The 26,792-nt window shown below is 40.8% G+C and overlaps 4 protein-coding genes across 5 annotated transcripts; 1 reads left to right on the top strand and 3 right to left on the bottom strand.

Moving 5' to 3' along the window:
- Positions 1 to 773: 773 nt before the first annotated feature.
- ctsbb (cathepsin Bb) lies at positions 774 to 4,081 on the bottom strand. Its single transcript, XM_023403478.2, has 10 exons — positions 4,009 to 4,081; positions 3,194 to 3,317; positions 2,975 to 3,060; positions 2,681 to 2,795; positions 2,406 to 2,521; positions 2,239 to 2,324; positions 2,016 to 2,159; positions 1,809 to 1,925; positions 1,125 to 1,253; positions 774 to 1,039 (listed from the first exon to the last, which is right to left on the bottom strand). The coding sequence occupies exons 2-10, from the start codon at positions 3,314 to 3,316 to the stop codon at positions 963 to 965; spliced, it is 993 nt and encodes a 330-aa protein (XP_023259246.1). The 5' UTR covers position 3,317; positions 4,009 to 4,081; the 3' UTR covers positions 774 to 962.
- A 394-nt stretch (positions 4,082 to 4,475) lies between these two features.
- fdft1 (farnesyl-diphosphate farnesyltransferase 1) lies at positions 4,476 to 11,795 on the bottom strand. 2 transcript variants are annotated; one of them, XM_023403475.2, is made up of 8 exons: positions 11,595 to 11,795; positions 9,548 to 9,645; positions 8,302 to 8,485; positions 8,021 to 8,149; positions 7,137 to 7,328; positions 6,486 to 6,662; positions 5,862 to 6,014; positions 4,476 to 5,765 (listed from the first exon to the last, which is right to left on the bottom strand). In XM_023403475.2, the coding sequence occupies exons 1-8, from the start codon at positions 11,691 to 11,693 to the stop codon at positions 5,538 to 5,540; spliced, it is 1,260 nt and encodes a 419-aa protein (XP_023259243.1). In that variant the 5' UTR covers positions 11,694 to 11,795; the 3' UTR covers positions 4,476 to 5,537. The 2 variants fall into 2 exon arrangements, with proteins under 2 accessions (XP_023259243.1, XP_023259242.1); XM_023403474.2 differs by lacking the exon at positions 11,595 to 11,795 and having other exon boundaries at positions 9,548 to 10,008.
- LOC111653028 (uncharacterized) lies at positions 11,794 to 18,275 on the top strand. Its single transcript, XM_023403476.2, has 3 exons — positions 11,794 to 14,410; positions 14,602 to 14,745; positions 15,883 to 18,275. The coding sequence occupies exons 1-3, from the start codon at positions 14,397 to 14,399 to the stop codon at positions 17,054 to 17,056; spliced, it is 1,332 nt and encodes a 443-aa protein (XP_023259244.1). The 5' UTR covers positions 11,794 to 14,396; the 3' UTR covers positions 17,057 to 18,275.
- A 417-nt stretch (positions 18,276 to 18,692) lies between these two features.
- Positions 18,693 to 25,932, bottom strand: gata4 (GATA binding protein 4). Its single transcript, XM_023403477.2, has 6 exons — positions 25,410 to 25,932; positions 19,890 to 20,056; positions 19,656 to 19,781; positions 19,443 to 19,524; positions 19,095 to 19,231; positions 18,693 to 18,827 (listed from the first exon to the last, which is right to left on the bottom strand). Exons 1-6 carry the CDS (start codon positions 25,930 to 25,932, stop codon positions 18,702 to 18,704), a joined length of 1,161 nt encoding a protein of 386 aa, XP_023259245.1. The 3' UTR covers positions 18,693 to 18,701.
- Positions 25,933 to 26,792: the final 860 nt, after the last annotated feature.

The following is a 26,792-nucleotide window of genomic DNA, read 5'->3' as shown; positions in this document are numbered from 1 at the left end:
ACAGACCTTTTTCACAGCAAATATGAAAAACACCACCGGTCGAGGCAGATGGCCGCCCCAACCCTGAGCCCGGTTCTGCTCGAGGTTTCTTCCCCTGAAAAGGATGATTTTCCTCGCCACTGTCGCCAAGTGCTTGCTCATGGGGGAACTTTGGTTAATTTGACATAGCAGGAAAAGGACATGTGTTCACCATATTCACCTGTGCTTTTCCTGCTATGTCAACCAAAATGTTTGCTGTGTAAAAGATCTGTTTAATGACATGACAGACTGATGCCCGTCTGACATGAAATGAATTCTTTCTTTCTTTCTTTCTTTTCTTTTTTCCTTTTTTTCAGGGGTGAATGGGTGGATTTAAAATGTCAATAATAAAATTTAAAGTCTTAAAGATATATTTCCTGCATATTTTGTTGTTTATTGTTGTTTGGAAAAACAGCTGTTCTTTCTTTACATTTAACTCCATCGTTTTAAATGTGTATGATTTCCTGTGACGTCTTAGCATCTTTTTTAATCTGAAAGAAAAAACAAACAAACTCTAAACTGAGCTCTGAATAAAAAAAACATCTAAAGAAAATTGTTTTAGAACGAGAGAAACCAATGTGATGTTTGACCACTACATAAAAGTGATGAATTAATAATGATTACTGTTGGTAGTTTAGAAACTGGTTGTTCACTGTGATCAGGTCATAATTAATGGTTACTGTAAAAACAAGTAACCAAAAGAAAATTAGTTACTAAGTGTCAGGAAGTGCCCACTGAAAAAAAAGACAGAAACCTGCAGATCAACATGATGGTTTATTTAGAACAATAACAATGCAAAAAGGTTCTTGTTTCACCATGTTGTGCAATTTAATCTTAGTTGATTACATGAAATCTATAAAAAATTAAATGCAATGGTTAAACTTTTTACAAAAATAAAGGTCTTTGTTTTAAAGTCTCTTGATTGCAGCCAGGACTTATTTGATCTAGTTGAGTGGGATTCCTGTAACCACTTCTGACTCAATACCACACTCGTCAGTTCCACGCTTGATCTTGAAGAAACCTGAAATCAGAAGACGCACAAACTTGATTTAAGTCCAACATCCAAAAAACGATGTTCTCCACTCCCAAACACTGTTTTTTTGTACCTTTGTCTCCCCAGTCACTGTTCCAGGAGTTTGCCACCAGCCAATAGGGCGTCTCATTCTCCTCTCCCCAGCCCAGGATCTTAATGGCATGACCACCCAGCATTTCTCCTGTCACATGCTGATACACACCTATAATAATATCAAGTACAATCACACAGGGCTCCATACATTAAAGGACAACAGCGACGGTTTTTGATATTTCTGCCTATTTACTACTGATGTTCTGTAGAACAAACTGAGCTTTTAGTGGTGTGTTCAAGTAACTCCAGCATCCAAGATGTAAGAGTCAATCGCTATATTTTTGTGCATTTACACTATGTTGTAGGACAGTGGGTCCCAACCTGGGGGCAAAGGCAGTCACTCTTTGGTATAACATATAAGATCTTAACCTGTGGCGAAGGATCACATATTGCTTCATTCTAAGCGGTCACAAGACACAAAGGCAAAGCTTCCAGTTGGTTTTACTCTGGAATGAAGTTAAACTGCTTCATAGGAAGAAAACAAAACAAGAAACTAAGGTCATGCTTTAGAAATAGGTCAGCAATAACGAAAAGTATAAGCAGTTTGTAGTTACAAAGATTTACCAATTAATTAATTAATACACAATACAGGTTCTTGTTTTGTATTTTGGTATGTGTAGGGGAGAGGTTTGTGTGCATACAGTGTGTAGAGTATAAGGCTCACCAGTCTTATACAGCAGGAAATCCTCATAGACAGAGAAAGCTGCCTCCACAGGCCCGTTCTTGTACAGCTCGGTCATGATCTGCTCCTGCTGGGACGGGACGCTGTACGAGCGTCTACCTGAAAATGGAGACACAGAAAAGAATAACAACAAGACAAGGTATGATAGAGAAGATACTGTAGGGGGTAGATCGTTTTAAATGTCTATACCGAAGTGTTTGTCCTTCTGATAGGATGGTGAGTATCCATCGATGCACTGCTCCTCACACTTAGGAGTCTCCCCTTCGCCCTGACATGGAGGACGAGTTCCATTTACATGATGCTCACAGGGAGCGATGGTGTAGGGCCTGCAGCCTGTAACACACAAAACCACCACCAGTTTCACTTTAAACTTTCTAAACAGTCACGTATACCCATTTCAGTTCCCACCTACCAACTTTGGAGTCATACAGGCCTCCTGTCACGAGCCCTCTCTTAGCCCAGAACTCCCAGGCAGCGGAGGGAAAACCACCATTACAGCTACAAAAAATCACCACAAGTGTCGTTCAGTGTCCATGCAAAAGACCTGAAAGATACTCATTTTGTTCCACAGATACTCACCCCATGCCACATTCATCACAGCAGGACAGTAGATCTTCAGCTGAGATCTCCACAGAGATCTTACCATTGCTGTGGATGCATAACCTGTCAGAAATCGCCTCGACCGCCCCAAAGGCCTGGGAGAAATTTAAAAAGGGAACACTGGTTTGAGAATAGGTAGTTGGTTTTTGGTTCCCCTCAAAACTGAACACCTTAAAGCACATCCACATTCTCCTGTCATTAAATATCTTCTTTATTCTGTACTTGTTTTGTCTTTGTTTGTTTGTCAGTCTCACCCAACAGGATCCACATGAGCCCTGGTCTCTGATTTGTTGGATTGTGGGACAGTTGGGCCACTGCTGGCGCGGGTCAAAGCTGTCTGGAAGCTGTATGCCGTCAACATTGTGAACCCTGAACATGAAATGACAGTCACTAAAGCAGATAAGACGAGCCTGCTGACTGTCACCTGTTTGGACATGTGAGAGACTACACACACACACACACACACACACACACACACACACACACACACACACACACACATATAAATCCATGCCCACACACCTTCATGCGCTGCAGTTAAAACTTACACCTCTGGCAGCTTGGGTCCGTTCAGTATGGTCCCACACAGTCCCTTCACATAGCTGATATCAATATTATGGAAGTTCTGCCCGGCCTGAAGCAAAAGTTTTGGAGTTAAAGTTCAAGATTAGACACGTTACTAGATGCAGCTCACCAAAGTCTGTGACAACAAGGTTTAGTCGACAGGAATGTGGTAAACAATGATCAGACGATTAAGATGGTCTCACTGTCCAGGTGGTGTTGGCCTTGTTGATAAAGTCGACCATCTTTGAGGAGAGCAGAGGCAGATGAGGCTGTGACCAGGTGACCGAGGCGGTCGCCAGCACACAGAGGAGGACGAGGCGATGCATCCTGCAAAAGAGACGAGAGTCAGCAAGCAGATTTTGAAATAATTCCCTCGGCTACAACGTGTTGTTTGAAATGCTGAGATGTTACAGCATGAAGATCACAAGGTAATGACACTGCAATATATAGGTCAGGTTTTGTTTTTCTGTGATTACACAGGATTTTGTTGATTATTCATCTCAAAAATGTTAAATTATTTTCCCTACAGTTCCCTTATTTCTGTAATAACTCAAATCCACTTTAATCAAATGTACTTAAAACTTGAGCACAGTGGACTTTTCTCTTTTCTTCATACTGATATAGTTTGAAGTTGGACAGAGCTACACCTGCTTCATATTTACACAAGCACAACACAAGTAAAGAATGCAAGTTGCCAGTGATGTATTTTTCTGTGTGACTACCTCTGTACTTCTGATATGCCAGATATATTGTTATTTGTAACTACAGCCAACTTAAACCCATAGCTAAGTTAAACCAGTTTAAAAGGATGGAAATGGAGTCTCATCAAATGAGTGACAAACTATTATTTATAAAACTACCAGAAAAAAATATCAGGATTTCAGCTGAATGTGAAGTATAGTTGTTGCTGCATCAAGCCAAGCACACACAACACTAAATTCTTCTTTTTTTTTTTTTATTCAAATATAAAGATGATATAATCACCAATTATCAAAAATCTCCTAAATCCAGTTCTTACCTGTGCTGCTTATTCTGGGCTCTTCTTCCTGAACAAAACACCTTTCTTCTTCAGTCTTCTCACTATTTGTACTTGTTTTACAAGACTCAGGTTATGGAATCACATGTCTGTTTAATGAGTGCATCATCAGCATGAATCTCATGTGACTAACAAAATGTCTTTCCAAAGGCTGACAGGTGCTCTTAAACGGCAGTGATAATGGAAAAACATGCCATCATTTATCATTATTAATTTTATGAAAATCATCCCCATTTATTATTTTGTCTAATTAGTTTTGCTTATTCCATGTGTACACATGTACAATGTACAATATGACGTTATATGAATCTTGAACATGTGCTGTAAAATAAAATAAAACCACTTCACAGAGTAGAATCTATAAAACCATCCGCCAAGGTCGACCCACTAAAATCAACCTGTAAACCGAAACATGACTCGGGTTGTCTGCACAATCAACTTTCAGACTGTTTAGATAATTTCACCTCTTTATTAGTTCAAATATGTACAAATCAAAATTTCACATTACATAGCAATGTTTGTAGCTCTCCTTTGGTTCTGTGCAAGGTTACTCTGTGCTAGCCTTTCTACTCACCAAAGCTGTGTTAAGGACACTTTAGCTAGCAGTCTCAATATGGATCTCTCTCATATCAAATGTATCAGAAATTACATTTGTTCAATAAGTCTTTGTTCTTCCTCATTAATTTCAAAACTACATTGGAATTGCACTGTTCTTTTTCTCCTATTTCAAAGTACATAGAGTTGAAATGTTGAATGAACCAAGACAAGAATGAGTGTTAAAAATAAAGCTCTGCTGTGAGGGGATGCTATCCACATCTACATAGCACATACATACAGTGCAGGTGCAAGTGCACCACTGTAACAGTTCTTTAAGTGTTTCTCCTATAGAAACATAATAAGTGGAACATTAAGCTAGCTTTGATTTGACATGTAAAATAAGCAAACTAAGATTTGAGAAAAAATTTAAAGAAAAACTAAAGTTTGGTGACTGTGTTCCTTGAAATCCTAAAATGGGCAGTGTCATGGTTTGTGCATTTAAACATTGCAGACCACTTAACAGGGAACTTTAATCTATGAATTTCTGTCTTGACATATTTATATCTGCTCAATAATTTCAAAATCAATAATAGGTCAAAATGTTTCAAACAAATCAAACAAAAAAGGAAGAAACACATGATCAGCATAAACACCAAATGACAATAAAACACCCTGAATTGTTTCAATGTTCCATTAATGCTGGTGAATATAACCACACAACACTGTGTGTAATTAACAAATCCAGACGCAGGATGGACTACCACAAATCACTACCACACAACCTAATGAGACCAGCCTGCTACCAGAACCCCTCTATATAAGTATGTCCATGGTTTTGTAACAGCCATAACAAAGAGGGCAAAGTGGGGTAGAAGTGCTCCAGAATCCTCTGGTGAGAGGAGATCCAGACCTCCAGAGTGAGCAGAGGGGCGTTCTTAGTCTGTAGCCCCCAGGAAAAGTGAGGGGGAAGGGGTTCACTGTCCCTGCATGTCGCCGGTGCCCTGCGCCTGTGCCGCAGTAGTGCTGAGGTACTGCCAGCTGAGAGCGGCCAGCAGCATGGCAGCAGACAGGTACATGGGCGACAGGTGGTGGGTCCTGGAGGGGAGGCTGGACTGTGACAGCGTGGACTTCTCACGGATTACAGCCAGGATGTGCAGGGTCTTGTCCCGCGACGGGTCAGTGAGGGAGACCTTCTGTAAAATCTGCAGACAGGGACAACAAGGCGGATTGTTTTCCAAGTGTGTTAAAGTGCAACATCGTGGTAAACGCAGGAGAGAGAGAAGCAACAACACACCCACCTCCTGACTGTACTGGGTGATGATGGTCTGCACTGCTTGCATGTTGGTGGCCTCCATCATGAGGGTGACAGCCTGCCCCTTTCTGATCTTCACTACTCCCTGGAACACCATGGGGTTGTTGTAGCATTTTGAGAGTGTAGCTATTGCCATCACCTGGTCAACAGAAGAATAACATATAGTGAAGTGGAAGAGACTAAACTTACAGTATGTGCTGAAACAATTGGTCGATTATTTAATCAATTCTGATAAACGATCATTTTCCAAGCAGAAAATGCCAAACATTTGCTGGTTTCATTTTCTCAATAGTTAAGATTTGTTGCTTTTTCTGTTTTATGTCATTGTGTATTGAATATGTTTGGGACTGCTGGTTGGACAAAAGAAGCTGTGTGCTGTGATGCATTTTTTATTATTTTGAACAATTTATAGACTCAACGATTGATTTTACAAATCAAAGCTAGTCAACAGAATGCTTCATACTGAACATAACTGTTAGCGGAAATCCTAAAATGAATTATATCAAATTAAAGCCTGTTGTGGCGAAGATATTTCCTGTTCAAATATCACGTCGCACAAATCAAATGAGATCACTTCATTGTTGGGAGTAGGTGACACATCAGTCAGTACCTGTGGAATAGCGCAGAAATTGAAGACGCTCTGGTTGCGCAGGCGGGACAGGTAGGCGATAACATCTGGGACGTGTCGCAGAGCATCAGTGACCAGCAGGTTGAGACAGGACAGAGCCGACTCCAGCTTCTCCGGCTGGGCCAAGTCTTCAAGACGACCTGCAAACTGACTCCAAGCCTGCACCGGGACACAGAGACACAGGTTAACACAACATCACATGGTACAATGTGGTACAATTCTTTTTCTCTCTCCCTCCTGCTGCGGCCATGACAGATGCATAACCTGGACGATTATTCGAATAGCAAACACTGTTTATGACGACAAACGGTTTAAATCTTAGTAACTGTTTTAGACATTTTCTTTTTCTTAAGAGACACAAATCTATGAAAGACTGGTGTGTGACAACCATGCATGTTGCATACTTTTTTAGAGACAAGGTGAATAAAATCTACACATTCTGCTGATAAAGATAAAATACACACATACTGAATAAACAGAAATGCCAGAGGTTGTATAACACTTGTCTTTACACATACATTTCACAATGCACACTAGTAATAAAGGAACATAGAAAAGTATTTTCTTTAAATATTACACCGCATAGCTGTGGGCTCAGGTCAGACACGCAGACAAACACACACACGTTACTACCTCTTGTGGCCAGAAGGCACGTCCCTCTTGCGTGTCCTCCAGATAGTCTCGGATGATGTTGGTCTTCTGGAGGAACAGGCCCATGGAGTTGGCCAGCTCTGTGTCCCGGCCCACCTCAGGGTCCTCCAGCTGGGACGCAGAGAAGAGCTGAGACAGACCGATGCCAACCAGCCCTGCCACATAGTGGCAATACTACAGAGAGGAAAAAACAAACAGCTGCAGCGTGACATGCATGACAAAAAACTGGCTCAAACTGAACACAGAGTTATGCAATATCCAGAGAGGCAGTAGATTTGTAAGTAGTCATTTAAAGGACATGTGGCGAAATTTGAAGGAAGTTCAGACACGAGTATCACTGAAAAGACATTTCTAAGGCAAAATGAAGCTGCAGTTAAGTGAAACTGTCCATGCAACAGGTTTGTTAGCACAAACTGATCAAAACTCTAATAAAATCCCTTATCTTTTCAGATTTTATCAGCTGTCAAACACAGTGCTACAAGCAAATAATGACATATTTCCTTCAAAGCCAAAGACACAAAAGGCAAAGCAGTAGTATATTATATTGCAATATGTTGCCCTTTTACTCGAAGTTCCTTGTTTCAAGTATTTTTTACTGAGAAGAGTAGGATCTTCATCATGCATGGCGTACAGATGAACATATGTCCCTTTTATTTTACTCAAAGGTTCTTTGGGATCTCTGCTCTTATTGTCCACTTTACTCACCTCTAATGTCATGGGCTAACATACAGAGAGCCAGTGTTTGTGTTCTTAAAGATTCAAGTCATTTATTGCATGTTTCCATTTATATTTACAGATGTTGTTGTTATGCGCCCAATATTTCTATCACCATCCTACTATGATGGTAACACAAGGCTAACACTCACCTGGTCCCACTCCTTCATGGATCCCACTTTCTTCTCCAGGAATTCAGCCATTCCCTCTCCCATGCGGTGGCAGATATCTGAGATAACGTCTCTGTATTCCTGAGCGAGGTTTCTGAATTCCAGTGATATCTGGATTGAGAGGACACAATAAGATTGTAGTCATTGTTAACTACAGTCATTAATCTAAGTGACGAAGCATTTATTTCGAGATTCCATCAGTAAATAAAGCCTAATGTAGTTGTCTACTGCCCCTCTATGGACCACCATAAATAAATACTGACCGTCGGGAAATCCTCCAGGACCTGCCGGTCTTTCTCCTGGCTCTCAGTGAAGCACCACTCATCCTGGTACAGGTAGGTGTGGAAATCATTCAGCATGGGAACTTTTTTGTCCAGAGGGATACTCATGTCGTCCTCCACTGTGTCCAGCGCTCGCAGCACCAAGTAGAAAATACAAACTGCATGTCTGGATCATAGAGAGAGGAGGGAGGACATGAGTCAGCTGTGTGTTCACTGGAGTGTGTGAAAGCTGACTGACAAGTTGCCTCGTCATTGATTGAAAATATGACAGAAATAGCAGACATGTCAAGGCAGGGGGTCTAGGCAGATCAGGTTCGTCTATATGTTGAAGATTCCCTTTGAATGATGATACTCACACACACACACACACGCACACACGCACACACACACACACTAAAGACGAGTGTTTACAAACAGCTGTCATTTCTTTACTGAGAGTTTTGACCTGAACTATGAGCTTAAATTAGACACACAGCAGCAGCAGGGCTCCCTGTGTGTATTTTCCTTTTGAATTCTTGCTGCAGGTCCTCGCAGGTTACTAAAGTCACTGTTACTTTACAGGCACACAGAGCCTCCTCCTGCACATCTGCATCAAAAGCCTCTGTTTTATAATATGTTCCTACACAGTACCTCATTATTATTAGTGGCTGACATTGGAGCTGAAACCATTAGTCCATTAGTCCTTAGCAGATAGAATGTTAATAAGCAGCATCATTAATTAATCGTTCAGATCATTTATCAAGCATAATTTCCTGTCATTGTAAGTTGAATTTTTGCCTGTTAGTAGGACAAAAGAAACAATCTGAAAATGACACTTTGGTTATTAATCAGCATTTTTCACTATTTTCTAATACAGTGTGGATGTTGCTGCTGGTGTGCATGTAAATTGTTGTCATTTAAATGACCAACTGTGCTCAGGTCCCTACGAAAGACTTGGGCCAGCCATGAAGTGCAATGCATTTTGGTATATTGAGACTTTCTGCCTGTGGTTGACGTGATAAGTTATCTTGTAGTATAGAATAAAAGCCACAGTATTTATTAAAATCAACTTATTTTTTAAGTCTCAGCTGTTGATAGAAATAGGTTATGGAAATGCTTATTACATTTTTTTTTTTTTTGGTATAAATATTTTTACGCAGGAAAGTGCGATTGAGGGAAGAAAACATGCCTGCAGACACACCCCTCTGCACCTGGAGCCAGCACAGCTCCCAACCAAGCGTTTACCCACCTCAGTTCCCCGTCCAGCGCCTGAATCACGGCTGCAAAACTCCGGCTGGTTTGGTTCAGGTACAGGTAGCAGGTCCGCAGACTCTCACTCATGGACTCCTGGCAGGAGAGACAGAAGAAGACCGAGTGTCGGTAAAAGCATGCGGGTCTGAAGGCACTGGAGGGTCGCACGGCCTCCTGAAGGCCCCGCTCCCCTAGCCTCCAGCCCGGCAGGAGGGACCGTGGAGCGGACGCGCAGCCCCGCGGCGCCACCGAGAGAGAGCGCTTGAACACGGACAGGGAGACTGGACACTTGCAGCAAGCTCCGGCCATACATAAACCCCGACAGCACGGCAGAGCCTGCAGCTACGAAATGACAGTGTCCATGTCGACGCCGCGGCTGGAGGGTAAGTTTGAAACACGAAGTCCATGTAGAGGACAAGTGAGCTGAGGGGTCGAGCGAGGTGAAAAACTTTTGGGAGGACGTCCAGGAGGGCGAAATCAAGCGCTCCACTAATCAGAAAACAGTCTTAGCTCAGTGTGGCCGCCGACAGCGTCTGTGCAAAGCGTTTGTAGATCTGCTGTTATGATCACGCCACTCCTCCCAGCTCTACCCAAAACATGACTAACTTCTCTCACTGTTTCCTAACCTGCTTCTAGCACTGAAATGTGTCTGGTTCACCCGATTTTATCCCAACTATTTGTCGCAAGATACAATACTGCATTAAACAGAAAAATTTTACACCAGTGAATGTAGTGATTTTCAATGAAAACACGAGCCAAAAATGGTACAAAGCCTTGTAACATCAGCGTATGCAATTAGCCAACATTTCCTCTTGCATATAAAAAAGAGTCAAAAAATAAGTTTAGCTTTGGGAAATTCATCAAGCTCGTGTGTTTTGGTTTGTAGATGGATTATTCAAAAAAAAAAAAAAAAACAGCTATTTATGTCCATCATGTTAAGGATTTCTACTACTACCACTACTACTAATACTACTACTACTGCTGCTACTACAACAATTGTCAAAACAAAGAAGTAGTTGTTTGGGGAAGTGTGCAGCAAATAATAGAAGTGTATTTTTGCTGACACCTGGTGGGGGACAGTGGGAAGGACAGTAGGATGTTATATTAATATAACACTATCACACTGTTTGGTAAGATCATGTGTAACCATTTGTTTTGGTAACAGCAATCAAAACCTGAGAATCAGATCAGACTGAATTCCCATTTCCCTATCAGTACTTGAGTTGTGGTCAGAGGCCTGAAACTGGGCTACTTTTGCTTTGCATGACAGTTTTAGCCCATATCCGTGATCAGCTCACAATATCTGACGGATCATACAAAAGTGTAAATAGGTCTTACTGTTTAACACGTGATACATCGATGGTCAGTGATGAAATGCACCTCTGGTTATTAACAATATTAATTAATACAAAATGTTGGATCCTACAGCCTTGAAAACTATTCACATGATGCATGATTATTATTGGGTTAACCTTGGTGTGGGCCACTACACCCGCTGCCAGCCGGCCTATAGTAAAGACTGGTTGCAGCCTCTGCAAGCTCCGTCTCTCTGAGGGTCACATTGGTGTTAAAACAGTGGGATTAGCCGTCAAACATGCGCACATCATCTCTCCTGGCTGCTGAATCCTCCAAGCTCGTTATGTAACCTAAATCCCAAGTCAATGGTCAGTCTCTGTATATCTGAGCCAGCACAGGAGTGAGAGTCTTGATCTAATCTGATTTTGACTCTAATTACCTGACTCTGCTTCCATCGGCTCATTAAGGAGCAAAACTGTTCACCGCGCAGGTCAATCTATTACGGGTTGTATACACTAAGCATGTGCAGACCTACTTGTTAATGGGCCTACGTGGGTTTCCTTGTTGCCACAGTGCAGCCTCGGTGCAGCCTGTTCATGCTTATGCTGTATAAAAGGGGGACATCATGTGCTACTTGATCCGTGACACGAATACAGTCATGCATCCTACCTGCGCGTGGATGCAGTCTAATGGTTCATACGGCTGAGTTTATTTTACAGTAAATATTTTCGAAAGGATATTTTACTCACATAGTCCAACTTTGGCATGACGGCTCTGCAACCCCCCATCTTAAACTTAAACAGGTTGAATAGTTCCTCCGGGTGGCCCAGTGACTTCAGGATGTCCATGATGCTTCAGGTGTTCTGCTGTGACTCTCACAAATTGCTGCGTGAACCCGGCGAGATGTCCCCCATCAAAGCAATGCGTCGATGAGATGCTGTAGCAGCAGCAGCAGCAGCGCGAGGAAGAATACGGCTTTCGGTCACAACACTCGTCACATCGACTGACGCCTCTGATTGGCTGGCGAGTCATGGGCTTAGCGCTCAGCGTCCAATGAGCATCCACAGCGTCTGGTGTGATGACCCGCCCCAGCAAACTGTCAGTAAATCGCGGCTTCTGATTGGTCCGTTCATTATCCCAAAGAGAAATTTACCTGCTGAATGAAATGATATAATCCAAGGGCTGGCACCTGTGAGCACTGCCTGAGACGGTCTGTTGTGTCATATTATACAGGTATGGAAGTGAATTCACCTTTATAAACTACACGTTTTTACGTCTGTTTGAATAGACAATATTTTCTTTGTATTGTCCAAAAGTGCAATTTTGTTCTATAGCAATAAAGGTTACTTTTAATAATTACTAGTCTTATTGTTGTTGTTTATTCATTCCTCTATAGTACTTGAACAATTCATATGACTAAGATTGTCAATTTTTTTAAGCTAAGATAAACTTTTGATCCCACATAGTTTGTTTTAACTGTCACAGCTGCAGAGGCACAACAGTTTTAAGCATAGTATAGATGAGTAATTAAAAAAAAATAGACCATGCATACAGTATGACTGTCTACACAAGTGAAGAAAAACAAAAGGAACAAAATACTGTATATTGAGACAAAATTAGTCACAAATAAAGTGTGGAATCAAAGAACTTTCCAAGAAAAATAAATACAAAATGATTCATGAATTGTTTCTTTTTAAGATATTTTTTATCATGAGTTAAAATTAGGTCACAGTAGGTGTATTAGCCCTTACACATCTACATGTGGAGTAAAGCCTGCTGACCTAAGCTGAGTTGCTTCATTGCCAAATGGACCAACAACAAGTCAGCAGAGGACATCTACAGTCCAGGCATGACAGCATACCCAACTCCATTTGTTCCTAACATCTCCGTGACTTTCATTCGTACATACACTTTCACACACACACATGCACATAAAGATATTATGGATTTACACAATAACGCACATGAAAAGAAAGAAAGGAGAGTGAGACGCTATATATTGTACAAAGAAAAACAAAATTAAACCCACTGATTAAGACCTGGCTGAAAATATTCCCATCAGTAATTGAACTATAGTAGCTTTTTATGGCCTGGGAATATGGGGGCAACTTCACAATTGGATAAATTTGGACACATGAGCAGGTGAAAATAAGACTTTTGTCATAACAAACGGTAAAAAAAAATAATAGTTATATAGTGATATAATAGTTATAAACACATGAATCAGGAAAAAGATCCTTTATAATAGCAGTTCACAGAAGAGATATTGTCTTGTCATAGTAGGAAAAGCCCTTGTCACTTTTGATATTAATGATGGCTCTGTTCTGTTCAAGTGTCCCAATAAGTTGTGACATTGAGCGAGCTTGCAAAATACTAGGAGTGTATAGTGCACCCCATAGATGAAGCTGCACACTGTGACAGCCTGCAACAAGCCTGTCAGTAGCAAGAAGCCTTCATCTCTCTCTCTCTCTCTCTCTCTCTCTCTCTCTCTCTCTCTCTCTCCCTCTCAAACAATTTCCCCTAGGGGATAAATGAAGTATCCATCTATCCATCCATCAGAAACTAGAAAGAGAGGAAAACACAGATCCTGTTGAACGTGTTTCTGCATGACTCTGCTTCACAGCAACAGTGTCCACATGCCTTTTGTTTGAGCGTGACACGTTACCCTCCATCAGCTAAAACACAAAGGAGACTGTCATGGTTCGCTGAAGAATTACACAACACAAAATCACACTAATGACATTTGTTTTGATAATAAAGAGTAAAGGCATGAAACCTCCATATTTGCTTTTGACGTCAACATAAAGATGTTATCATGTTCCCCTCTAGCAGGTTTGCTGTGCGTCTTGTTTTTTTTTTTTTCATCCCTTGACTGAAAAGAAAACAACAAGTTTCAGATCAGTTTCGCTCAGGCAGCCTCACAATGATGTGGCATATACGTGAAGTTTGGGGTCGTGGAAGGAATTTTCAGCCCGGTGAAATATTAAATGTGAACGCAGGATAATTTCATAGCTTTTGCTCAGGGGCACACAGCTGGGAACTGTCAGTCAACCTCTGGTATGTATGTGTGTAACTTTTTAGCCTCCAGAAATCATTGAAACCTATGGCATAAACCACAAGCACCCTATACATCCTCATTTGTCTTCTTCTCTTTTAAATTAACTTATTGAGGGAAAGCTATGACACCTTCCACTTAAGAAGAGTGGGCTTTGATCTGTGTCGTCTGCATACTAATGTGAACCTGCCAAACTGGAAAAAAAAAAAAAAAAGGGTCACGGAGGATACAAGTTGATGACACACACACACACACACACACACAGAGCAATATATCAACAGTGGACATGTTAGGTAATATCAGTAAGTCCCCGAGCATTACCAGGAGGAGGAGCTGAGTGCTGACTGTGGTAAACTCTCTCCAGTAGTCATATTCATCGAGAGTGCAACAGTTTCAACGTTGCTTGCTGTTCAGTTTGTCACAGCTTTGCCTCCTGTGATCTGAACTCACTCTGAGCTTCGACCAAGTACTGAACTGCCAGGTGTGAGGAGACTGGATGGAACTTCCCATGTGAGTAAACTCAGATATTACGTTGAGAAAAAATTCCCCATGACCTGGAAGAGAGGCTGTGAAATGATGTCCTTGCATCCTAATGTGTCATCACCCCAGCGGTGTATCAGTGATGTGGCCATTGGTGATCTGTGAAATATACAGTATTCAGCCGCAGCTCTTCGTCAAGTCAGTCCGTTGTTTTCACTCAGGTTGAGCCGTAAACGACGTCTGTCTCATGGATATGAAAAGGAGCCTCTGCCGTCCTCGAAGAAACGCGTATCCAGTCTCACAGCTCTGCGGGACAGATCTCAGACTGACGGCTCAGACAGAGCCACACAGCACGCCAGACTGAGGTAAGTGCCAACTGAAGAAGAATGACAGTATATGTGCATGTGGGCGAGATCAGATTGTTTGAGGTCAGATGGGTTATTTCAGGCATCTCACTGTTGATATTACTCATGTCACATTGCTTTTACTCTAAGGCTTTTTGGTTTAGCAAATGTCAGGGTGACAGTATTACGGTATATCCTATTATATGCTTTATTGTACTATTATGTGTTTTATTTCACAAGTATATTTCCCCTTATGACCACACTTCTCCACTGGTGTGAATAAAATGATGCTTTGCAAAAAAATTCTTACTACAGGTCAATGTGGCGCACAAGGAAGTAAACAAGTGGTGGACAAGCTGTTTGCTAAGAATAGTTTGTGAGAGGATTTGTAGCTTTCGTTTTGCATTAACAGTATACTCCCTGTGTTTGCACGAACACCTCCATTTTTCCAGTTACTGAAATTTACACAGTGCCATGTCTCATATCATAAATCTAATCTAAATTTTAGGCTCATCTGGTAGAATAGAAATCCAATATAAATCAAGTATTATTGAGAGAGTTTGTCCCAACACTGTTGCAGAGGTTCCCACAAACATGTTGCACTTGTAGGTTGGTTTGCTTTCACCTTCAGTCCAGTTCATCCCAAACCAGCTCCCTGAGGTTTGAGTCTGCTCCTCCATCATGGGAAGCCACTGTCTGGTTCTGTACCTCTCATGTTTTCGGTCATTGTCTTGCTGTAGCCTGACCAACCGGTCTGTCTCCCTTTTTCTCACCACCATGATATCAATATACTGTACTACTTCCTGCACTAACACAGTTACTGCAGGAAGGGTTTGTAAGTCAAACAAACTTGAGAAACCTGTTGGAATTGTTTGCATTAACTTCAGGCTTCATTTACTGAAGTTACCTATTTTTTATCCTTGAAAAAGGCCAGTTTTCTATGAAATTTACATGATTTTTTAGTTCTTGGCAAAATCAACTTTTTTTTTTACTTTGGCCAGTGCACTGCTTACCTTTGTACCATTTAAGGTTTTTCACTGAACTCGACCTGCTGAAATTTCAATAAAAACTGGAAAAATTGGGTTATTCTGTGTTTTGTTTTGTTGGCATTCACTCAAACCTTTACATCTTTAAAGTATATATATTTTTGTGTTACAGGACGAGCTGTGGTCGCCTCTGCACATGTGAAGCCTGTCTGAATGAAGAGGTTAAATACCTGACTAACAACAGGCGCTTCTTCGAGCAGGTATCATCCTGGGCTGACACACAATACTCTGTGAATAAAGTGCTGGAGCATCTCGCGTTCAGACAAGCCACCGATGACATTTTCCTCAATGACCCAGTTAACAAGAAATTTTTGGAGTTTCACCATGACATCACTGAGGAATGTGGCGCAGAAGATAAACAGCATTCATGGGCTGTTATTGAAAAACAGGAGGAGATCATCATGTATGGACCTTATTATCCTAACTACAACAACGGAGAACACAGCGAGGACGTCATTATTAAACAAACACAGGAGCTTCTGGAGTCAGGAGAATCCTCAGAAGACTGGAAGGTGTATGTTTTCACCATGAACAGCCCGTGTTTGGCTAGAAACACTGAGCCATGCATGTTAAACCTGGTTCAGAAAGCTCAGGAGTGGTGGACTGTGTATGGGGTAAAGACTCACATTGGTTATGTGAGATGCTGGGGCTTCAAAGGAACCAAAGAAAATCTGTTCAGGGAGGTTGACTACAGCCAAGTGGAGTGTATAAAACAGACTGAGGACCATGAGGACTATGTTAAAGCAGTAAAAAATAGAACTGATCTCAATCCTTTATGTAAAAATCTGACTTCTGCAGTTAAACACCTCCTGACATCTGTAAATTTGAGTTTCCCTCTGATGACCGTTGTGCAGCTGCAGGACTGGAAGAGTTACTTCAAAAACATGCAAAGTATTTTTGAATGCAAACCAGAGGATGAGAAAGAAGCCTTCACACAGGAGCTGAACACCGCGATTGAAGCTGCACAAGGGCCGCTTTCACAAAAAAGTGCGAGCTTTGAGGAACATTTAGAAAGCGGGAAGACATTTCAACTTGATCGCGCTTTCAGTCCACAAGTGTCTGACGCCCTCCAGGGTCGAATGAAGCTCGCGTTTCAGCAGTGTTGGAGGGAGATGGTACGAGACAAATACGCAGAGTTAATCAGGGAGAAGCTGACTGAAGACTTCAATCAATGTGCCGTCCAGTGTTTTGTCCAAGATATTGTAAAGTTCACAAACGCATACTTACAAATCGGAAGGATACACTTTTCAGAAGAAGAGTCAAAAGGTCAACAAGCTGATAGGTAATTACTCAGTTGACAAGCTATAATGAGACTAATTATTCCACAAATCTTTGGTATGCATTTGAAGCAGAATGAAAGCCACTAAACCTTTACATTATACATACCATTTGCACTGTGTCAAGACGCTTTTATCTTTATTAGGTTCCTCAGTGGAGCTAGAGTCGCACACAGAGGACGGCCATCAGGTAGTGAGAAATACACAGACACATGTCCATCTGTCACTGTGTCTTTACTTACAATATATCACAAATGGTGTATTACACAATTATATTGGAGTGGAGTTTTTTTTTTGTTTTGTTTTTTTTTGTTTTTTTTACATATATGCTCATATAGTTGTTATTTCTGGTAATTACATGTGGCAGTATCCCACATTTACACATGTTGCCTACATGCTCGTCCCAAACAAACATCCTGTACAGTTTTGATACAGAACTCCTTCACAGAGTTTATCAAACAACCTTCATATAATAGATATTAATTAGATGATAATGATCATTTCTACTGAAGGTCATATCACTGGTGTTGAGGAGTGATGGATGTCAAGAGCAGTTCTCTCTATGTTACAGTAAGTTTACAAGAAATAATTATCATTTGTTTGTCTTTGTAGAACTAGTTAGAAGCACTGTGAAATTTCAATTTTACTTCACTGTGATGCGTATTTAAAGGATCAGTTCAACCAAATCACAGATTTAAAAAAAAAAAAAAAAAAATCTTAAATAACAATCAGCGATGTGTTTTCTTGGTGTGGAGATAAAAGCTGCTAAGACTTCTGCTGCCACCCCATTACAACTGAGGCGCTCAAATCATTAAAAGACCACATTTGATGAACTCAATAGCAACATGCCTTACCAGAAAACAGTTTCTTTGAATGAATCAAAGAAAGTCACAAACAAAATACTGAACACTGACCACACTGAGGTCATATAGGACATATTTCGTCCTATCCTGAGACATTGCTACCGAGTTTTTCAAACATCATTTGCAAATGTACCACTGGGGTAAGTGTTAGTGTAATAAGTATTTATATGAATTGACCCTTTAAGTACAGCCACTACAGCATCTCCATGGTGCTACCTTTGACATAAAAATGTCCTGCTGTGATTCTTTACATGTTTTGTATATCTATCATTTCTTTGGCAAATTGTGCATAAGAATTGTCCATAATAATATGCAAAAATGAAGAAAAGGCAAATATATTGAAATAATAAAACCCAGGGAGATTACTGTCGTTTGTCACGGGCTTATGTTACAGTTTTAGTCGAGTACTTGCGTGGCACAATATGAGAGAGTGTCAAAAAGAGCTAATCTTCTGTCACAGTTGCAATTTCTCACATCAAAAGATGTTGTGTGGATCTAATCAAAGAGCTGCTCTTCCACGATTGTCTGACACAAACTCCATCCGGTCCTTGATTGCAGTGATTGCACACACAGTAACTGTGCAGTAATGTTTACGCACTCCACTTCTGTACTGGCTGCCATATTTCCTTCCCAGATCTTTGTACTGAAGGCGCTGTTTGTACGGTGAGCTGGAGGCCGCGTGGGACCATCTGCACCCAGAGCACAAAGTCCGCTTTCCCCGAGACTCTAGTCTGTCAGGAGAGCTGATTCGCTGTAGATGAGCTGGTTTGAGATGCTGGGTTGTAGATCATCTAAGCCAGGATTAGGTTATTCCAGGGCTCAGTTTTGGAGCCAGAAGACCCGCCGTGGCCTCCAGGCGACATCTTGAGAGGAATGGCCCCTCCTTGTGCTGCCATGTAGGCTGGCAGGGCTGAAATCTAGAAGGACACAGAAGAAAATGGTGAAAAGACGAGTACATTTGTCGTATGTGGCTATTTGAGCATATGAGATTAGAATTTGGGCTGCAGTCTCTTCCTGGTCATACTAGGTCTTTTCAACTCGCCCTTCAGTGATACAGTTTTCTGGGCTTGTTAGACAGATGGAGCTGAATGTAAAAGGTGCTTCTAGCTATTCTGTCAGCACAACCAGAGCTTCTCAAAACATCCTTGTGCATATATGCTCCCTGCAATGTCAAAGTATCTCACCTGTGTGTGTGTGCTGTGGTGTGTGTACAAGCTGTGGGTCTCCGGCTCCGTCTTTATCCGACGAGGCTCCTCTGTGGTGGTGGTGGCGCGGGGAGTGCTGCCTGGTGTGCCTGGAGTCCCCTCACTGCCTGGAGTCCCTGTGGAGCACAGAGTATATGTATATGGGCTTTGTGACATGACACACGCGCTCGCTCAAGAGGTAAGGGTGAAAAGCGAGGGCTCCAAATGACTGTTTTTGGTTTGGAAACAGGGCTTGTGCAAAATCCATAAAACTCCAAAATGTTTGGGCAGCTGCTGCTTCATCTTATTATTTAATTAGAGCGAATAGCATGTGTTTTTGAAGCTCACCAGTTTGGGACTTGTTGAGGTTCTTGGGTTTGCGTTTGCGGGTCTGGATCCCCTCTTTCTTCATGGCCAGGGGTCGGGGTACCTGTCAAGACCCCAAGCAAAAGGACAGAACCAGAGTGAGGTGTGATTGTGTAACATCCATAGAGGCTGGTGAGAAAAAGAAGAAGTACTGTCTCTTTTCCTCTCCCTCCCCCTCACTCCTTTCTCTCTTACCCCATGGAGTTTCATGTAGAGGCCACAGGCGTTGCAGACCGGCTCCCCCTCCGCGTTCCGTCGCCACAGGGTGGTGGTGGTGGTGTGACAGTTGGTGCAGGACAGGCCCACCCTCCTCGAGGCAGACTGCCACAGACAAAACATGTCAGTCAACAATGAAGACAGAGAAAGAAGTAGTGGATTCATCTTTCATTTACTAAAGAGGCGAACATATCTAAATCAAAGATGACCCACCAGTCGTCTTTGGGGTTTGATGAGAGGTCTGTTGATGCCGTTCATCTTGTGGTACAGCCCACAGGCGTTACACAGGTAGTGGCCGGTACCATCCCGCCTCCAGAGGGGGGTCGACATCGCCCCGCAGTTCACACACTCCCGCCCCTCAGCAAAGTCATCAAACAAATCTGATCAGAGAGGACAAGTGAGAAGTCAAGTTACTGGAGGGAAATGTTCTTTTTGATTGATGATGATTTATTCGGACCTGCTGTTTCTCTCTTTATCTCTTAACATCCGTTTAAGGATCTCACAATACGAGGCTACATGAGATTAAATGGGTTCATCAACTCTCAGGCTTGGGAAACACATTCAATACTTTTTCTGGATGAACTGAAATTTGCATGTTGGTCAAGCTGAGGCGTCGGTCAAGGTTGTTCTTCTGAAGAACTTCACCAGGTACCGAGGTCAATTCAGTCAACCGCCAAAAAGAAGGTTAAAATGATCTTAATATAATTTCCATGTATTACTTAGAGCACCTGTTCAGCTCAGTTCATGGTACCAAACCAGGATATATTGAGTGATTCTTAGAGGAATGAACATCCAGCTGGGCCTGTGCCACAAAGATTCTTTCCCTCCACTTTCATAAACAGTCTCCTGCCGACTGGGTGAGTATGTCATGCAGTAGCATCCTGCACCAGCAGGAGGCGCAGGCCCACAGTCCCGACGGCCCACGCAACAGCAGCCTGGAATCCCTCCTTATCTCACAACTGCCCTCCAGATAAAGAGTCGGCTGGAAATAGAGACAGAGTAGAGCTCCATCATGTTCAAATAGAGACTCCATTTCTATCTCTCACATCTCCATGTCCCTCTCTCTCTCAGATAGCATGACATCTGATGAATGTAATTTTCACTCATAACAGAGTATCTCCCAAGAACCACTTAGCTGTTCAGAGGAAGGCATCAATCTGTGGCGTGGAAGTGACAGATTGGCTTTTTTCTTCTTCCTTCGGTTAGTGGTGATACAAACAGCACAGCTTATGATATTCTTCAGCTAAGTGGCGTTATGCAGAAAACAGCTTGAGGAACTGCGGAAATCATCAACTTAAAACTCATTTTAATTGCATAATAATGTCTCTTTTTTTTTTTTTGGAACCCTACACCTCACTGTCTGTAATTACTGTCGTTCAGAGAGTATGAATCTGGCCTCCATCTGTTCCTCCCTCGCTGCAGAGAGCAACAGGAATGGCAGTGATACATACGCAGGCCTCCTCCAAGGCTGAGAGCAAAACAGAGACAGCAGGGCGAGCTAACCTTGAGCCAGTCAGCCATTGTAGCCAACACAACGCAGCAACGTAAGACAATACACAAAAAGAAATACTGCACCGTCCACGTCTGTCTGAATGGAAGTTTTTTTTTTTCTTTTCTTTTTTTTCCTTCTGTATAAATGTCGGTGTGTGTCTTTATCAGATACAGGCTGGAAATCAGGCTGCAGTGTATAAACAGTCACGCTAATGCTTCAGGAGGCCGAAGGTGAAAATGGTATAAAAGACTCAGTCGACAGCGATGTATGTGAGGAGCAACTGTCTGTGCAGCTTTTAAACGCTGTCTCTGAACATGACAGTGATAAAGGGCAGTCAGAGGTTACAGTAGCAACACGTGAAAGGGACAACGTTTATTTGCTCAGCTTCATATTTTATTCTTTTGATGAATCTCGTGGGATTATTGTAACTTTTTCCCCACTACACTTTAGGGCTGTGGAGGCTTTACTGGAATAATATGTGATCAAAATATCAAAAATTTGATTAATAGAATAAGCCAAGAGTTGCTATATGAACTAGTTTAACCCCACACTGACATACTACATTAATATACTTCATGCTTATTAACAATTCAACACCTAGACAGGCTACTCAGTGTTTAAAAGTAACTACTTAAGATATATTTAAGGTACTTGTACCCTACATGAGTATTTGCATTTTATGCTGTTATACTTCTACTTCAAAATATTTTACGTTTTACTCGACTATATTTATTTCATAACTTTAGCTGCTAGCTACTTTACAAATGAAGATTTCGCATATGAGCCTGTAAAATTAGATGCATTTTACACTACGACAAGAGTAAAGTTCTGCTGACTATCAGTAATAACAATCTAATGATAAATTGTATACTAACACTCACAGGAGCCATTTATCTGCATTGATTAGATTTTCTATTGATACTTGAATTTTGGTAGTAATAATATCTACATACTGAATACTCCAGTAACATTTACAGTAAAGGCATTTTACTTGTGATGTGAATAATATTTTTTGCAGTTCAGTTTTATTGCTTTTGATATTTTTATTTATATTTGTGTATATTAAAGTACAATCAGTGCTTTAAAATTTTTACTTAACTAAGATTTATACCATTTTTTTCTTTTGAAATGTAGACTGCAAAGAGAGGGAATGTTATATTATTAAGTCAGCTTACTTTTTATTTTATATTCAATAGCTATGAAGAGTCATGTTTTCCTTGTGACGTTCAGGGACATCTAGGAGTGATAATGCAGGTCTTCTTGTATCTTCAGAAACTAAAATAATGACACTTATCCCAAACAGTAGGCTATCACTAAAAATGTGTTCTTGTTGTTGAACAAATGATTTGTCTGTTTCCATTTACAATTTAAGAAAGATCAAATCTAAGAAAGAATGATCATGTCAAGGTAGAACATGATGAGCTAAACAACTTCTTTTTCACTAAAACTAAAGTTTTAACAAATTTGTTCATAAGCCATTTTAAATTTAAAGTTATTGTGAGGAAAAATAAGGTATACTGTGAATAAACATTTAATTTAAGCAATTGTTAAATAATCAAAAAACATTTCACAAGAATTTAAGTTCCTCTCTAAAGCCAGGCATTTGACAGGTTAAATATGAATGAGACATTTTATGTATTTATCTTTGTAAGAAAGCTGATTGTTTTTTTTTTTTCCTTTAATTGACTGAGAAAAGTGAAGTTACTTTACCGATGAGGGAGTTTCCCTTCTATTCAACAAAGGAACAATAGAGACTTTCACTGAATGGCTGAGTGCCACTGAATCAAACACTGAGATTTGATTTAATTTGATGTAATTGTAAAACAATCAGCTTCAGCCTGTCGCTGAAAGCGTTTTCTTCCATCTACAAACACGAGCAATCAGTGAACGAGCTTTACAGTGAGTTCAGCATTGATTATAGTCAGATGAAAAGGTCAGATTGGATCAATGCCGTTATCTGTTGCAGCTGATGTTTTTCTCTTTCTTCATCAAACAGTGCCAGGAGAAGGCCTCGTAGAAGTGAACGTTAAAGCTTTTCAAATGATCAACACAAGGATTACATCTCAACTGGCAGACAGGAGGAGGAGCTGGTGAGTATAAACGAGGAATTAATCAGCTGTTAATTAACCCTTAATCTGATTAAAACAACCATATAGTAATAACAGATACGTCTAACAATGACCATGAGCATCAGAAAATGTTATGATTACATGATACTGCATTGGAAAAACGCTCACTTTGAGAAAAGGTGGAGTGATGGAAATGGTTGAGATCCTATCATCCTGCAGCTGCCAGAAAATATAGATAATGGAGAAACACGGGTCAAACACTGCCAATTGTGATTAGTAATTTAGACTACACAAGGTGCAAGTCAAAGCAATGAAAAACTGACAACCTAAGCAAAATCAATGTGTTGTGAAATCTCTGTGGTCCTATATGGTCCAGAGTGCACTGCAACCTGCAGCTATAGGCCGAATTCACATCCAGCACTGTGACGTGAGGGGACCCCTCAGTCAGATCTGAGCTTCAGCTGCAGTCCACTGTTAAGATTATAACTCCTCATTTCAATTCATATGTCGAATAAAGAAATATGGACTTTCAATAATAACTTTCATTAAAAGAAAAGACTTGAACGCTGCACTGCTGATCAGGATCAGTTTCTCCAGACGCAATTGAATCAAATCTGATCTGATCTGAGGCCGCATTCAAACACAACTCATAAATTATATCTAATCCTCATAAACTGTGTTAACACCTCAGGTTCAGTTAAATATTAATTTAATATGGCTTCAATAATGTCTCTGATTCATAGAAATATACAAAGCATGTGTACTTAGCTGTAAATCTGACTTTTAAATGCTTTTAAAACATCCACTCCATGAACTACACAGGTGAACTCACTCAGAATATATTCATATAACATAATATATTCAATCTGACTTATTAGGCTCAATTTTTTTTTTATCAATGATAGAAAATTATATGTACTCCTAAAATTTAAATTGTAATTAAACAACACAAATTTTTAATACGTTATGAAACATATTTATCCAGAAGTAGGATACAAATTAAATATTACTTAATGTTGCTTTTAGGTGTTACATGAGACAGAAAAATGGTCCTTATATAAAGCCTAGTTAATAAAAGTAATATCTACATCTAAAATCCTGTGCATTACGTCGCTCCGTTACGTGTGTGGTTTGACTCAAATGATTAGGCCTGTCTTTCATTGATGATCCTACATTTTATTCTAGGAGCAAGAATAAGATTGGGCTGCAAACATTTTCGACATTTCGATTGGAGCTCCTGACATAAAAACACTTTTGAATCAGGAATCGTATTGTGCATTAAAGACGAACAGACTAAGTTACAGCAGGTGACAATGAGCCCTTATTGTCTGCGGTGCATTTGTCTCATGTGGCATCACTTTCTAACATTCATTACGAGGTTAATCAGGGTGTTTTCGGTAGGTGTGTTGTTTCTATCAGACGAAATGAACACACCAACAAAACAAAAAAAACAGTCACAAAAAAAAAAAATCAGTCCCAAAGTCAGAGCTTTCAAACATTTGAAAATGAAATAAAAAAATAGGCGTAAAGTTTAAACTTTGCCTTATAATTCCAGGACGTGATTAATTTGTTTTATTCCAGGATTTGTTTTTTTACTCAAAAATATAAATCACATTTAATCGTGTTGAGTCGTATTATTATAGCCAAATATTTGAATGTTTATTTGTTATTTTTAAATCGTATTTCAGGCCTTTCAGATTATATCCTAGCAATCTAGTGGTTCAGATTATTCTGTCAATTCATTCTGCAATAATCTTGATTAGATTAATTATTTCTGATACAAGGTGACAAAACTTTTTTTTTTTATCTTCAGCATATTATTGCAATAATGCAGGTTTATATTTTAAAATCTGCAACAAGACATTTTTTTTCTTTTCTTTTTTTTTCAAGATATTTCTGTTCAGAAAAATTTTTTTTTTCAATTAGTCTTTTCAATCCTTCACCTACTTCAGGCGTATTTTTATTAAGTGTATGTTCATTAATCCCTGACAAATCTAAATGAATTACAGAGACATGCTGCTGCGTTTCACTTTCTTGAGGCTTATTTCTGTCTGAAATATCAAAAAGTCCAAACAGCTTTTCATTGCGGGAAAAACAGAAAATATTTTGCATGACTCTCACACAAGATATTTAAATACCAAAATAAATGTGTTTTGTTTTCCTGGTTCTCACCTATGTTTGGGTGCCGTGTTGTGCCTGGAGGAGCACCAGTCTGGAGACCGTGGAGGACCGAGCTATCGAAGGGGGACGCCGGCCACGTTCCACCCATGTTCGGGCTCATGTAGGCCGGGTAGGGGCTGTGGTACGACCCGCTGAAGCCCCGAGCGCCGTAGTGCTCCCTCCCGTTTGCAGAGATGTTTAGCGGGCTGCTGTATGAGGCTGCCGTCTCCCGGGCCGTGGCCACCACAGAGGACAGAGGCGGGCTGGTGGAGAAGGTGAAACGCGGAGACACCGGGGAGTGGTTGTACGAGGGCACCGAGTCTGCCCCCGGCTGCGCCCAGGCAGAGTGGCTCGACACGGGGCTGCTTTGCTGCGACGCATCGGGCGTTTGGAGGTAAGGCAGCGCCGGGATCATGGGGGTGACGACCCGGGTGGTGGGCACATAAACCGGAGAGGTGCCCGCCGAGGCGTTGTGGAGAAATCCGGCCTCATAGGAAGGGGGTCCATGGTTGGTTGTCATTATGCCCTGGTACATATCCTCTCCTTGAAGCTGGACATCCGTGTTGATAGAAGGGATAATGATAGTGTGGATGCAGTTACGCACAAAATTACTGAGTGTTAATGCAAAAACTATGTGGTCTTAAGCAATCAGCTGAACCCCCTCGTCCTTATTAAAATCAGATCTGCTGTTCAGTCGAGCACAGCACTCGGCAGCGTTCAACACAAAGTTAAGAATAAAGTGAGAGAGGAGACATGAGACAGGAGGAGGAGTGAGAGACTATACCCTGTGATCAAGATCCAGCTGTTATCATCTCTCTCTCTCTCTCTCTCTCTCTCTCTCTCTCTCTCTCTCTCTCTCTCTCCAATTCCGAGTTCAATGAAGCTTGAAAACTTTACAAAAAGTCGACCAACCAAATTATGTTCTATTTTTATTTCCTCTAGAAAGGTTATCTGAGGTCCCGTGGAGTTGAGTGATGCCAACCAGAGATTTCAGAGAATGGCTTTGCTTTCTTATACGGTAGACTTATAGGATGAAGGATCAATAAGAATTTTTGCTGTGCTTTTTTTTTTTTTTTTTTTTTCAAGCCATGCGGGTTTTCAATCTATTTTTTATTTATTTGTGAGTTAAATGTTTTTATTTGAGAGTTAAATGTTTTTATTTGTGAGTTCTAGGCATAAGAACATTTTGGGCAGGGTTGTTGGTCGTGCATTGGTCTATATTCTTGCCTGATAAATATTTATTTCTAAATCATTAAAATCTTTTAAACTATCTGTAAATCGAAACATTTTGAACATTGATCCTTTAAGCAACCTTTTCCTCTCAATACCAACTCGTCTTACCATTTGTCAAACTGGACCATTATGTTTTTCGTTAATCTGAAATGATAAATGATG

The sequence above is a fragment of the Seriola lalandi genome, unplaced genomic scaffold, assembly GCF_002814215.2.
Source record: "Seriola lalandi dorsalis isolate HSWRI2012SDOR001 ecotype SW California unplaced genomic scaffold, Sedor1 jcf7180002054139, whole genome shotgun sequence".
Taxonomy (NCBI): Eukaryota; Metazoa; Chordata; class Actinopteri; order Carangiformes; family Carangidae; genus Seriola; species Seriola lalandi.
Note: the sequence above shows the minus strand (reverse complement) of the source record. Positions and strands in the feature narration are given on the sequence as shown.

Excerpts from the sequence above, each read along its gene's own strand:
- LOC111653028 (XM_023403476.2), top strand. Across the intron at positions 14,746-15,882 it reads ACACAGCACGCCAGACTGAG|GACGAGCTGTGGTCGCCTCT; the intron begins GTAAGTGCCAAC and ends TTTGTGTTACAG.
- gata4 (XM_023403477.2), bottom strand. The coding sequence starts at position 25,932 with ATGTACCAGGGCATAATGACAACCAACCATGGACCCCCTTCCTATGAG. Across the intron at positions 20,057-25,409 it reads AACACGGCACCCAAACATAG|ATTTGTTTGATGACTTTGCT; the intron begins GTGAGAACCAGG and ends CTCTCTGATCAG. Across the intron at positions 19,782-19,889 it reads TCAAACCCCAAAGACGACTG|TCTGCCTCGAGGAGGGTGGG; the intron begins GTGGGTCATCTT and ends TGTCTGTGGCAG.
- fdft1 (XM_023403474.2), bottom strand. The coding sequence starts at position 9,858 with ATGGCCGGAGCTTGCTGCAAGTGTCCAGTCTCCCTGTCCGTGTTCAAG. Across the intron at positions 6,663-7,136 it reads GTGCCTTCTGGCCACAAGAG|GCTTGGAGTCAGTTTGCAGG; the intron begins GTAGTAACGTGT and ends GTCCCGGTGCAG. Across the intron at positions 5,766-5,861 it reads TCACCCAGTACAGTCAGGAG|ATTTTACAGAAGGTCTCCCT; the intron begins GTGGGTGTGTTG and ends CCCTGTCTGCAG.
- ctsbb (XM_023403478.2), bottom strand. The coding sequence starts at position 3,316 with ATGCATCGCCTCGTCCTCCTCTGTGTGCTGGCGACCGCCTCGGTCACC. Across the intron at positions 1,254-1,808 it reads TTTCCTGCTGTATAAGACTG|GTGTGTATCAGCATGTGACA; the intron begins GTGAGCCTTATA and ends ATATTATTATAG. Across the intron at positions 1,040-1,124 it reads CAGTGACTGGGGAGACAAAG|GTTTCTTCAAGATCAAGCGT; the intron begins GTACAAAAAAAC and ends TTCTGATTTCAG.